General features: G+C 32.8%; 1 protein-coding gene across 1 annotated transcript in view; it reads left to right on the plus strand.

Annotated features, from left to right (window-relative positions):
* The window catches only part of LOC126881123 (1,4-alpha-glucan-branching enzyme), a 71882-nt gene that overhangs the window by 26782 nt on the left and 30834 nt on the right, over positions 1-14266 (plus strand). Inside the window, exon 6 of the mRNA XM_050645179.1 lies at positions 973-1141. Within this exon, the coding sequence (XP_050501136.1) occupies positions 973-1141 (169 nt within the window). The remainder of the gene's footprint in view (positions 1-972; positions 1142-14266) is intronic.

The raw sequence follows: 14266 nt of genomic DNA on the forward strand, positions 1-14266 counted from the left end.
TGGGTGTACAGTACCTACACTTTCTGCAAAGTATGATAAGGATACGCCAAATAGTTTTAGGGCCGGTTGCTCGAGCTCTAATCAAAAATGGAATCAACTGATCATTATCAAATATTTAATTACTGTCACCAACTGTCAATGTCAACTTTGTTTGGGTTGCTGAAAACATAATTGATTACAATTATGAGATTTATTAATCAATTATGTTAATAATTGTTATGTTAATTAATAATTAATAACTAATTAATCAATCAATTATGTTAATTATCATAATGATAATTAACATAATTGATTACAGTCAACTGATTGACGTACGAATGAGGGGTGTTGTTATTTGATGGTTGTTAAGGGAACTTAATTATAATCAACTTCTTGATTAGCGTTCGAACAACCCGCCCTTAAAGTACTGGGTACAAATAATTTTTAAATTTTAATCATATGAATAATATCATAAATTAATCAAAACAACTGTGCCCCTTAAATTTTTAACATCAAATATCTCGAAAACTAATGACTTTATCGTTATCAATGAAGAGTATATTATTTACGTAGAAAGTATTGGAGAATCTAAAAATGGCACTAAAATAGTAATTCCTCCAGTGGCTTAGAATTTGAGAAGGGTCAACCATTCACCATCCTCTGTCGTACGCCTCTGGTAGTAGCTAGAAACTTTTGTTTATCATACTTTAGTAGGTTGTCTAGTAGTCGCACTTTCTGCCAAGTATGAAAAGGATACCTCGAATAATTTTAAAGGAACCACATTTTTTATTTAAGTGTTTTAGGTTAAATCTTCGTATTTTGTGCTAAGGTTTCTCCAGTTACTATATGGACAATTATTAATGAAACACCCTGTATAGAAGTGTTTACAAGTCATACAGTCTTTTTCTATACTTTTATTTTTCACTTCGTTAAATTGTTGTTTTCGATATTTATAATACTTTTAATAACGCAAGTTATAACACTTTTTATTAGGTTACCAGTTTTTATGCGGCATCTAGTAGATATGGTACACCCGAAGAACTCAAGCGTTTGGTGGACAGAGCACATGAGTTGGGATTAATGGTATTATTGGATCTTGTACATTCTCATGCCAGTAAGAACGTAATGGACGGTCTTAATCAATTTGATGGAACTGATTCCTGTAAGTAGCAATCAAATTTTATAAATGAATTAGTAAACTATGTTTCTAACAATAAAACACTGATAACTTTTTTGTTCTCAATACTTCCACAAAATTTATTATAACTTAATATCACAACAGCTGTTTCGCTAGAGTACCTTTCTCAAGTGATTTATTTTAAGGAAAACAACGAAAAGCCCCAGATACAAAGTTTACTACCTTTTAAACAATTAGAATAATTGAAATAAAAATATAATAAACAATATTTTAAATCTAAGACCTTTCGTTAATAAACTGCTTTCTGGCTGCATCCCGTATCTCCGGATTTTACAATATATAATCACAAGAGACGACGAAAGTAGGAGAAAGCAAATGGAGGACGCTTAGGCCACGCATTTACCTTCCCTTCGTTAAGGAAAAGGACCGAAAGACAGTTTCTAAATACTCAAACTGAGTAAAAATGAAAAAGATAAAAAAGGTCTTAGATTTAAAATATTGTTTATTATATTTTTATTTCAATTATTCTAATTGTTTAAAAGGTAGTAAACTTTGTATCTGGGGCTTTTCGTTGTTTTCCTCGTAATACGAGAGATGTCGCTAAATTGCGTCTCAGAGGTGGGTTCATTGCATTACGATGGTTTGCCTTAAATTGGCAGAATTGTTTGTATTTCCTTCAGAGTTGAGACTTCTGAGCTTCACTGATGAGGCATAAGGATGCTGAAATAGCTATATGAAGATGGTGGTCCAACTCTGAATCAAATATAAACAAAACCTGCCTTGATCTTTTTTATCTTTTTCATTTTTACTCAGTATGAGTATTTAGAAACTGTCTTTCGGTCCTTTTCCTTGGCGAAGGGAAGGTAAATGCGTGGCCTAAGCGTCCTCTATTTGCTTTCTCCTACTTTCGTCGTCTCTTTTGATTATATATTGTAAAATCCGGAGATACGGGATGCAGCCAGAAAGCAGTTTATTAACGAAAGGTCTTAGATTTAAAATATTGTTTATTATATTTTTATTTCAATTATTCTAATTGTTTAAAAGGTAGTAAACTTTGTATCTGGGGCTTTTCGTTGTTTTCCTCGTAATACGAGAGATGTCGCTAAATTGCGTCTCAGAGGTGGGTTCATTGCATTGCGATGGTTTGCCTCAAATTGGCAGAATTGTTTGTATTTCCTTCAGAGTTGAGACTTCTGAGCTTCACTGATGAGGCATAAGGATGCTGAAATAGCTATATGGAGATGGTGGTCCAACTCTGAATCAAATATAAACAAAACCTTCCTTGACCTTTTTTATCTTTCTTGATTTATTTTAATGTGTCTGCATTTTAAAGTCTCTAAGTGAATAGGTTGAGGAATGGGGAGCTGTTTGTCTCAAGTGAAGTTTGAATATGAAGAATTTAAACTGTTCATTAAAAGAAATATTACGATCTAGAAGGTGAAGTGCGTTCGCAGAATCTGTTTTTCTGATATTGAAAGCCCTTTGGTGTTCTACTATGCGTTTGTCAAAGAGTTTGCCAGTTTGACCGATGTGAGTTTTTGGACAGTCACCACATGTCAGTTGGTATACACCACTCATGTAATTGCTATTTCTTTTGGCTCTTATTGTTCTTAATGTATTAGCTTAAGTCAGCGGTCGGGGCACCGGGGTAAATTACCCCAAATGGGGTAAAAATGAAATTTTTGGGGATAAAAATAAAACTTTTGTGATTAAAAAGTATATATTTTTAATTTGCTATTTTATAAACCTGTTCAAGTATTTTACAACTATTATTTTCTGTCTCCCTTCAGATGGCAGCAAATAGAAAAAGAAAATATCAAGATGAATTCCTTTAATTACAGTTTTACACAAATAGAAGACAATGATACAATGAAACCACAGTTTGTTGTATGTATGAAGGTACTGACTTCAGAATCTTTCAAAAAAAGTCAATTGAAGAAACATTTAGATAATTTGCATTCACACCTGTCTTCCAAACCGTGAAAATACTATGCAAATTTAGAAATATCTGTTAAAAGACAGAAAATATCTGTTAAAAAATATCTGTTAAAAGAAAAAAGATTGAATAGCAACTTGTTTGGTACATTTTTTGATCAGCGTTCTGATCTTCAAGAAACTGTCAGTGCCCTTGTCTGCGAGAATTGTGAAAGAACGAATTTCTTTATTAGCAGAAAATGTGAAGGAACAGATTATTTTCGCATTAAAACAGGCTAAATATTTTGCTATTCAGCTTGATGAGATAACTGATTTTAGTAGCAATTCACAGCTAATGGTGTATGTTCGCTACAAAGGTGCAGATAATTTTGAAGAGGAATTGCTGTTTTGTTCTCCTCTCGAGTTAAGATCTCGTGGAATTGATGTCTACAATAAAGTTAATGAATACTTCAATGCGCAAAGTTTAAAATGGGAAAACTGTATTTCTGTATCTTTGGATTGAGCTCCAGCTATGCTGGATCATATTAATGGTTTTTCGACTTTCGTAAAAGAAATAACCCAAACATTGAAGTTACTCACTGTATGATCCATCGCCAGGCCCTTATGCGGTCAAATATTTAGAACCTACACTGGAAGCCGTCATGCAGGATGTCATCAAGATTGTAAATTTTATTAAGCGACTCGCGGCTATTTCGTGAATTATGTCAGGACGGTGAAGCTGAATATACGGACCAACTTTATTATACAGAAGTAAGGTGGCTCTCTCGCGGAAATGTACTAAATAATCGAGTATGGACTCTCAAAACTGAAGTCGAAATTTTTATGGTTGATCAAAAAAATATTCTCGCAGATAAGTTTAAAAACTCTTCCTGGGTTGCATATCTCGCATATTAAGCGGACATTTTTGAGAGTATAAATATATTAAACAAAGAATTGCAAGGAAAGAATATTAATATCATTTCAGCGAGAGAAATAGTATCAGCGTTTGGATTAAAGCTGCAATATTGGAGACAGAAAGTAGAACAGAACAAGATAGCTTCTTTTTCAAGGTTAGCTTTGTTTTTGGAAGATTTCGAAAATATTACTTTTGCTGACATCAAGGATACAATTGTAAGGCATCTTATCAAACTCAGAATGCGGTTTTCAGATTGCTTTCCAGATCTTGATACACGTACCGTCAGTTGGATTGTATATCATTTTAAATGTGAAATTGCTATGATACCAGAAGAACCTTCAGGTTTGGCAGAAGCAATTCTTGAACTTCGATCAAATACTGAAGCATGTATTCAGTTTGAGAGTAAACCAAATCTCTCGTCTTTTTGGATGTCAAAAGCTGCAAAGGCTTTCAAAATTGCACATGAATAGGCGGTTAAAAATTGCTGCCATTTGGAATAACATCTTTGTGCGAACAAGGCTTTTCCACTCTGATGAACATAAAAACGAAGAACAGAAATTGATTAAACGCCGAAGACAGTATTCAAATCGCCCTTACATCAAAAAGTCCCAATTTTGAAGCAATCATCATTTCTCCAAAACGTGAAGAAAGAATGTTTTTAATTATTCTTTTTTTTTTCTAATTCTTGTTTATACCACCATTATTATTACAGTGCCCCAAATTGTCCCTCAATTGTACCCCAATGGGTTTCAATTTGTTATAATATATTATAGATATTACTTATAATATTACCGTTATGTATTACTAGGTATTATATTAATATAAATTGAATAAATGGTGTTTAAATTAAATTTTTAGTTATTGTTTTCTTTTCAAAATTATCATGGGGGCTATAATATGAAAGATGCTAATAAGAGGCGATTTCGTTTTTTTGCTCTTCTCCATGGGGTAATATCAACTTACACAAAAATATTTTGGGGTAATGATTAAAATAGTTCCCCGACCGCTGGCTTAAGTTGTTGTTAGTTCTGAAAGCTGGTGTTATTCCTTTCTTTTTTATGTTTGGCTATTTTTGTTGTTGACTTGCCTGTATATGTGATAGTGCAGAAGGTACTGGGTGTTTCTGTGGTGGTGGGAAGACTAATAGTCTAAGATACGATATAAGGTCAATTTGCACCGATCTGTTTAATGGATAAAAATGATTGGATACGTAATTTAGCATGTTTTTTTTTAATGGCATGGACTTTATGTCGATCAGCCAGTCACAACATTACTACTGAGGTAATTTATGTACTGAAATGTGTGTTCAAAAACGATCTGCAAAAATTTAATAACAATAACAATAAGATAAGAATAATAAAATAGAAATAATAATAAACAAGACGGTGAGGTCCTCAAAGTTCCATAGCAAGTTATTTCTTTGTTTTTATCTTCCGCGGCTCCCTACTCAATTCGAAAGCCGCCTTGCTATGGACTGTCCAAGTTGCTCACCATATTTTCTCTATATACATACATACACATATACACACATATACTTTAAATACTTGACACTACAAAACTATTTTGGTACTTGACAGAAACATCACCAACGCATTATACATACTCTCTTGTCCATTGGCTAAGATACTGAGGATATTAAACGGAGCTGGTATCTTAAGTCTATGTAGCTGCTGAATAAATCGATCTGTTTCATTCTTATATTTTTGGCATTCAAAAAAAAATATGATCTAAATCACCTTTTTTATCACAATTTGGACATCGATCATTTTCGAGAACACGAATTTTATGCAGGTGTGTGGGATAACAGGCGTGACCAAAACGAAGACGTGTTATAGTTGTGATGTATTTTCTTGAATAATTATATGACTGGAACCACGTTCTATTCGGTATTTTCTTTTGTATACTACAGTACCTAGAAGGGTTGGTATAAGTTGGTATAATTATATAAGTATATAATTTAGCATGTTAACAATTACAAAAAACAAGGGTTGCCCGATCTAATCTTGTTCTAACTATAATTAATTAATAATTAAAAAATGCCATTTTTTATAAATTAAAAAAAATTGACCGGGGCAGATATTATTTCAGATTTTTTAGATCATTCTAAACAAAAAAGGTCTTTTTTAATGTTTCTCTACAATTGATCGTTTTCTAGTTATAAACAATTTAAAATTGAAAAAAGAACGAAAGATCACGATTTTCAAGGCTCAAAAACATAAGTATAAAATATCATTTTTGAAATTACGAAGTACCTAAATTTAAGTTCAAACCTCTTCTATCAGTTCTTGATAAGTCTTTTGGACTTATTTCATTCTGACACATTGTTTTTTAGTTGTCAATGCCCGTCTCCCCATAAGAAACCTTCCTCATTAACAATTAAAAAAATATGTTTTAGAATAAAACATATCTAAAATTCTTGTCAAGACCTGATAGAAAAAGGTTTGAACTTGAATTTATGTACTTGATAATAGCAAAAATGATATTTTTTACTTGTGTTTTTGAGCCTTGAAAATGATCATATTTCGTTATTTTTTCAGTTTTAAATTGTTTATAACTCAAAAACGATCAACGTTAGAGAAAAATTACAAAAGACCTTTTTTGATTAGAATGATCCAAAAAATCTGATATAATATCATCACGGGTCGAATTTTTTTTTAATTCATAAAAAAATGTCACTTTTTAAATATTAATTAATTATAGTTAGAACAAGATTAGATCGGGCAACCCTTGTTTTTGTAATAATTGTTAACATGCTAAATTACATATCCAATAATTTTTATCCATTAAACAGATCGGTGCAAGGCGACCTTATATCGGATCGTCTACTATAATTTCAGGGCTTCCTTATGGAGTTTTTGGTTTAAAATTTTGTTGCTTGTTTGTTATTATTATTATTATTACATAACAAGTAAGGGCAGAGGAGCAAGCTCCTATTATGCCCAAAAACAAAGAAAAATAACAATGTAAAATAACTACTGACAGTTACATAAAATAAGAGATATTAGTAAAATATCCATAGAAAATTTAACATCGTGCAATTTTTATGTATGAAATATTGTCGTATCCAGTCTGTTTTTAAACGTATTCACTGTAGTTGCTGATATGGTGTCTCGATCTAAATTATTCCAAATATTAAATATCCTGTTAGGCAAGAAGTTTACTCTGGACCGTGCTATTGCCTGCTCCTTCTTTAATTTGTATTGGTTGCCTCTTAATCTATCATCTCGGTTTATGGTAAACATGGTATTTAGGTTTCCAAAGTTGTATTTCAGAATTCGGAAGCACAAAATTAGATCACCTCGAAGACGTCGACGCTCGAAAGTCGTTAGATGAGCCATGGTGAGTCTATCTTCATAACAAGGTCTTACGCGGCCGAATGCGAGTCTTGTAGCTTTACGCTGCACATTTTCGATTAATACCTTGTCACGAGCGAGATCTGGATTCCAAACCGGTCCTGCAAACTCAAGAGTAGGTCTGACGTATATTGAATAAAGTCTGCACATGGAATTTAAAGAAATACGTGTAAAACACTTACGTATCAGAAATAGTTTCGAGTTTGCACGTTTACACACCGACACAATATGCTCCGACCAATTTAAGTCACTGTTAATTATCACTCCGAGGTCGTTGTGGGAGGTTACCGAGCTTAAGGGATGTCCATTTATAAAGTACGGTAGTGACGGGTTGTTCTTGCCAATGTGTAGTACAACGCATTTCTCAATGTTTAGAGGAAGTAACCATTCCAAGGACCACTTCAATATTGTATCGAGATCATGTTGAAGAACATGTTGGTTAACAATAGGATTAACGTACAACTTGGTATCATCAGCGTAAACGGAAACCTTACTAGATATAATGAGTGGAAGATCGCTTGTATAGACACAGAAGAGAAGTGGTCCAAGTACCGATCCTTGTGGAACTCCGCTCTTGACAGGTTTATCTGATGAATATGCTTCCCCAACACGAACTCGGAAATACCTATCAGATAGGAAATTCTGAATCCAAAGGTTTAACTTTCCGCGGATACCAAAGTGATCCAATTTAGCTAGTAGTCGACGCTTGGGAACACGGTCGAAAGCTTTGGAGAAGTCTAAGTAGACTACGTCAACAGGATGCCGATCGTTTAAAGATGACGACCAATCGTTAACACAATGGAGTAAATTCGTGATTGCTGAACGACCTTTAATAAAACCATGTTGTTGGTGAGGAATCACATTTTCGTGAAGGAGAAACTCAGACATAGCTTCGGAAATAATGGCTTCCATGATCTTGCTGACAATAGATACTAGGCTGATTGGGCGATAATTATTGCAATCAAGTTTATTGCCTTTCTTAAAAATAGGAGTAACCGAAGCCAATTTCCACGATGAAGGGAGATAACCCTGATTAAAGGAAGTATTCATCATAAGGGATAGAGGGATTGCTACAGAATCTGCGCATTGTTTTAGGAAAAAGGAGGTTAGTCCGTCCAAACCAGGCGATGAATTGTTGCGTAGTTTCCGTAAATGTTGTTTAATTACCTCCGGTGTGAAAGAGATGTCATTAAGAGTTTCATGCAAACGTGGACACATTATTTGAGGAACGGCATCATTAGGTTCATCTGTAAAAACCTGAGTGAAAAACAGCGATAAAGCATCAGAGGATTCTTTATTCGAGGAACATAAAGACCCGTCGGCTTTTTGAAGCAATGGTATGGATACTTTAGATGATAAAGATGTGCGAATGTACCGGAAAATTTTCTTACTATTATCACTTGCAATGATAGATTCTTCAAAATCTTTCCTTAGGTTTAGCAAAGATTGTTTTACTCTATTGGAAAATCTACGGTAAACAAGAAAATCATCAAGGGAACCTGTGCGTTTATAAGATTGCCAAAGCTTCCGTTTATGTCGAATTAAGCGTGTAGCGGCAAGGTTGATCCAAGGTTTTAATTGATTTCTAAACAGCTGACGTTCAGTTGTATGAACTGAAATAGTTCTAGTTGTAGTGTCAAGAAAAGTGTCCCACATTGACGAGGGATCGATTAAGTTATGAAAAAGGTTATTCCAATTAAGTTGATGTAAAGCGGAATTAACTTTAAAGAAATCTGTTAACTGTTATAGTCTTTGTATACATTTTGTTAAGACTTTTCGATAAGTTAAACTGAATGTGGAAAGTTATCACTGCGTGATCGGATTTTCCAATTGGAAAAGATATGTCTATCGTTGAAATTAATTGTTCTTCGTTTGTAATTACCAGGTCGACCGTTGATGGTTGATTATTAAGTCTAAATCTAGTAGGTTTGGTGATAAGTTGCGACAGGTTGGAATTTATAATAAAATTTTTAAATAAATTATGAGAGCTAACACCGTCAGATAACGAAATAGCTGGCCATGAGATATCGGGAAAGTTAAAGTCACCTACGATAACAAGATTGTCAAGAAGTGATATTTCCTCAAGTAATTCAATAAAAAGATTATCAGTTCCTGGTTGGGTATCAGCGGAACGATACAAGCAAATTAGATTCATGGTAAATGAATTTCTGGTGATAGTCAGGTGAAGAATATCTAATCCGGCAGTCTGAATATCTTTAGCACAAATAGAAAAGTTATTAGTAATTAACTCCGAAAGATAAATACAGACCCCACCTCCTACGCGATTTTGTCGGTCTTTACGATAAATAGTGTAACTAGGTATGGCAATTAAAGAGTCAGGAATATTATTATTCAACCAACTTTCAGCTATACAGATAATATGAGGTGTTATTAATTGAATATTACATACAAATTCAGTAAATTTAGCATTAAGTGAAGCAATGTTTGTATAAAGAAGTAGCCAATCGTTGAACATAGAGGAGTTTGGGTCAATGGCGAAATGTAGTAATTTTAGGAATGCCTTGGATGTACTTAATTGTCAAGTCCCGTTCACCATTGTTTTTTCTAGTTTCCAGTTCGCTTCGAAGGTCTTTCAGACGTTGTTGTTGAATTGGAGTTTTGTCGTCAATTATGGAGAAGGATTCAGTGTCTTTATCTTCTAGAAGCTTGGATTTGTTGCGTAGAATTTGTTTAGCAAAATAGTCGGAAGACATAACCACTTTTAACATACGAGGGAAACGTTGATTAGGTTTGCCAACCCTGTAAAAACTCAGCGGAGTTTCTTGACACCCAACAGAACTCAATACCGATGTAATAACATTATTGTCATGATCTTTTTTAGCCTGAGATGTAGAACCCACTTCGGGGACGCCTCTGATTAACACATTTTTGGCTCTTGTAATACGATCAACAGCTTCGTTAGCTATATTATCCGCAAATTCTACTGATTTAAGAGAGTCAATCTGCTTTAATTTTTCATTTAATTCGGCCAGTTTATTATCAAATGCATCCATTTTACTGTTAATATCTAATTTGAGATCAGATAAAAGATCCTTAATTTGAGAAATGTTAGCAACGTTTGTGTTACAAGAGTTGCACAGAATACAAATACCACGAACTTTCTGTCTGGTTACCCGATCGTCAAGTGAAACCTCTGTGCAGCCCATGTGAATTTGTCGTTTACATCCATCGCACTGAAGTTTTCGATCGTTGGCAGGTATCAGTTTTAAACAATTCCCACAATTAGGTGACGTAGGCATTGTAAAGTTTTTACTGTGAATATGCTGATAAGGTTTACGAATATGATAAAATGTACTCACAAAAACTGTTCCAAAAGGCACTTTAGATTGCAAATTTTACACTAACTAATTAGCACTTTTTGTAGAGTTTATTGCACTTAATAGGATAGTTTATGTCTAATGAATTAATAATTAGTATATTATACAAAATCAAACGATTTGTTCGGAGCTAAGAAATACGTGGCGATTGACTTGCCAGTAGCCGATGAAGTCTCTTGTACCCATGTACAGCCTGTTGTACCCATTGTTTACTGCTATTTGCTCAATGATGTGCAATTTTGTCTCGATGTTATTTTTTGACATGGGAATTTCTGTAACATGCTATGGTAGGCTGCTAATTTATGTTGTGTAGGATGGGATGATAAATTATGTATAGTTGTGTCAGTATCTGTAGGTTTATGAAATACGGAGAACTAATGTTTATTTTACAGTCTGATAATTTTTAAATTCAGAAAATTTATGGACTGATTCCTTTCTCTTTCCATTGTTAACTCAATATTACCATGGAGTGAATTAATTTATGATAAAAATTAGTTAAATAGTCTGTTCATCATCACGTAGCGCTACAACCCTGGCTGGGTCTTGTCTAACTACAACTTTTTTCCAATTTGTTCGGCCTTCCATCAACCTAATGTCAAATGGGATGTTCATTTTTCGGAGATCTGCTTGGATGTTATCTCTCAGTCGCATTCTGGGATGTCCGAGTGGTCTTTTGCCTGTAGAAATCTTCTCCCATTCATACCAGTCTTACAGACTCGGTATGAAGTCTGTGCACGTGGCATACCCATCTTAGTCGTTGTGATCTAATTTCTTGGACAATATCGGCGTCTTTGTAGAGTACTTTTAATTCGATATTGGTTCTGATCCTGTAATTACCCCAGTTAATAGGTAAAAAAACATGAAAAAATGTTAAACAGGGTTTTGAAGGTGCTAAACGGTAGAGGAGTGATAACTGATGATAATTCCGTCAAGACGTACAGCTAATTTTTCTTCTTCTTTTTTTTAAACAGTTACAAAGAATGAAAAACTCAGTTTTTTGACGATAAAACGTTTTTTGTTCATTTTAGAGAAAAATGTTTCAAAGAAATATTGTAGACCTTAAAAAGTTCTTTACTTTGGTGGGACACATATTGAAATATATAAACAATTGACCGAGATAATTGCAAAAAACCCTCATTTTTGCACTAATTTATAAATATTGATAACTTTACTTTTTGCATAATGATTTATAATTTAACTACTTTAAATTATGCTATTTAATGGGCTATTTAAGTGTGCCAAATTTCAACCAGATCGACCAAATAGTTTATAAGTTATTCAATTTGTTTATCCAAGAGAGCAATTGTTTATACAACTGTTCTTGCCCTAACAGTGACTCTAGAGATATTTAGCAAATCGCAATCAGTTATTCGAGAATCTATTTTTAAGATATATTAAAACAATTTAACATTTTATTAAAATTGTTATTAAAAAAACCGTTTGAAAAAGGCCCTAATTTTTAGGTTATAAACAATTAGAATAACTTTGACAGTTTTTATGTCACACGGTTGCATGTAGGCTCACTGGAAAGCTGATGAAAAAATACATATTAAAATAGAAAAATTAATTGTATATGACTAATATGAATCAAGTTATTATTTTTTTAATAAATCAATTTTGCCTTGTTTATAAACATTAAGAGCTGAAAATTGAACATATTGTATTTATGGGAATCTATATTTTATGATCCAGTGTATAGATTGCATAGGCAGTGAAATAATAAAAAAACTTATTATTATAACGGTATCGCTAACTGACGGTACTCGTGAAACACCACCAACGAAAGTGAAGGTGGGAACTGTTCGAGCTTCGCTTCCTTTTTTGGAAAAAAAACTGCAATAAATTATCACCTTCCATAGCTCGCGCAACCTTCTTTTTTTAACTGGGTTAGCTCAAAAAAATAATAAAAACTGTGCAAATTTCAACTTCCGGGAAAATGGGAAAATCCCGTGAAAATCAATTGATTTAATTATACTATAAAAGTTATTGAATTTTACAAGTATTTCGTAAAAATTCCTTTAAATTTTATTAAACAAAGTATATTTTTTATATAAGTATAAAATAATTATAAATTAGTACAATACAATATTTATTTATTTTAATTGCATTAATTAAAAGTATATAAAAGTCCTTAATAGTTTTTAAAAAATTAATTTTTGTTTTATTATGATTTAATTGAAAGAAGCTATTAATATTTGTCTAGGTAGGCATCTAATAAGTATAAAAATAAATAATAAAACATTGTTTATGAATTTTAATTTGATTATTCTAGTGAACATCTACAACTTCTAGACTTCTCGGCAAGTTACAGTTAGTTCATCGTCTACAAAGTCTGACTCGACATCGTCAAGAACCACTGCAGCGCGATTGCAACATTTTTTCTCCTGTTCTTCCACTGCACACTCTGCACAGTGTGTACAAAGATCCGTACAGTTTATACCATATTTTTTACAGCCACATCTTGTACTTTTGCAACCCGTTAAACATTTACATGCTATTTGTTTTAATATCACTTAAGGAGTCAAACAATATAAGGTGTAAATGGGTTCAAAATCAATATCAGTCTTTTTCTATCCATATTGGGTATGGGTAGCATCCAGTTTTTTACCTAACCAGTGTTGTAATTGATGATAAACGCAAATTTTTTTCCCTGTATTTCTTACAAATTTTAAAAATCGTAACTCATTTAATGCCAATATGTTATTGTGTTTTTTATATGTAACATCAATTGCAGCAGAATACAAAGCAACAATGATATATCCGTTTTTCATGATGTCCTCCTTGTTAGCATTCTCGTCATAAAAAATATTTGTCAGATCTAAAAAGTTGTATCACACCCAGTAAAACTATATAAGAAGAACCCAACGTATTTTCTTATATGAGATTGTTTAAACCTATTACAACTATAATAGATAGATAGATTGTCCTTTTTCGCTTTTTTTTTCTTTCAAAATATATGTAATTGTCCGGAACAGAGAGTTGCGTCAATACTATGATTATATCGGTATCATTACAAATTATTACAACGATCTTGTCAGGTTCATATGTATGTTCGTAAAGAGATGTCTGCACTATTAATACGTCTGCATCTTCATCTGCTACTTTAGTTCGGTACCCAGATTTGTTGAGCTCTGCACATAAAAGTTGAATTAATTGTAAATTGTTTTAAATTGGGATTCCATTCTAAAAAATAAAACGAAGCTATTCTCACCTTCACATTCGTTGGCGGTGTTTCACGAATACCATCAGTTTAACGGGTCATGACTCATGAGTAGTCATGACTTTTTATTTTTTCACCGCATATGCAATATATGAAGTGGATCATAAAATACAGATTTTCTTAAACAACTCATTCAATTTTCAGCTCTTAATGTTTATAACAATGGAAATATGATTTATTGAAAAAAAAATTCTAACTTGATTTATATTGGTCACATAAAATTCTTTTTACAATTTTAAAGTATATTTTTTCACCAGCTTTTCAGTGAACCTACATACAAGCGTGTATCATAAAAACTGTCAATGTTATTCCAATTGTTTATAACCTAAAAAGTAGGGTCTTTTTCAGACGGTTTTTTTAATAACAATTTTGATAAAATCTTAAAACATTTTCAATACATCTTAAAAT

Source organism: Diabrotica virgifera, chromosome 3 (genome assembly GCF_917563875.1).
Source record: "Diabrotica virgifera virgifera chromosome 3, PGI_DIABVI_V3a".
Lineage (NCBI taxonomy): Eukaryota > Metazoa > Arthropoda > Insecta > Coleoptera > Chrysomelidae > Diabrotica > Diabrotica virgifera.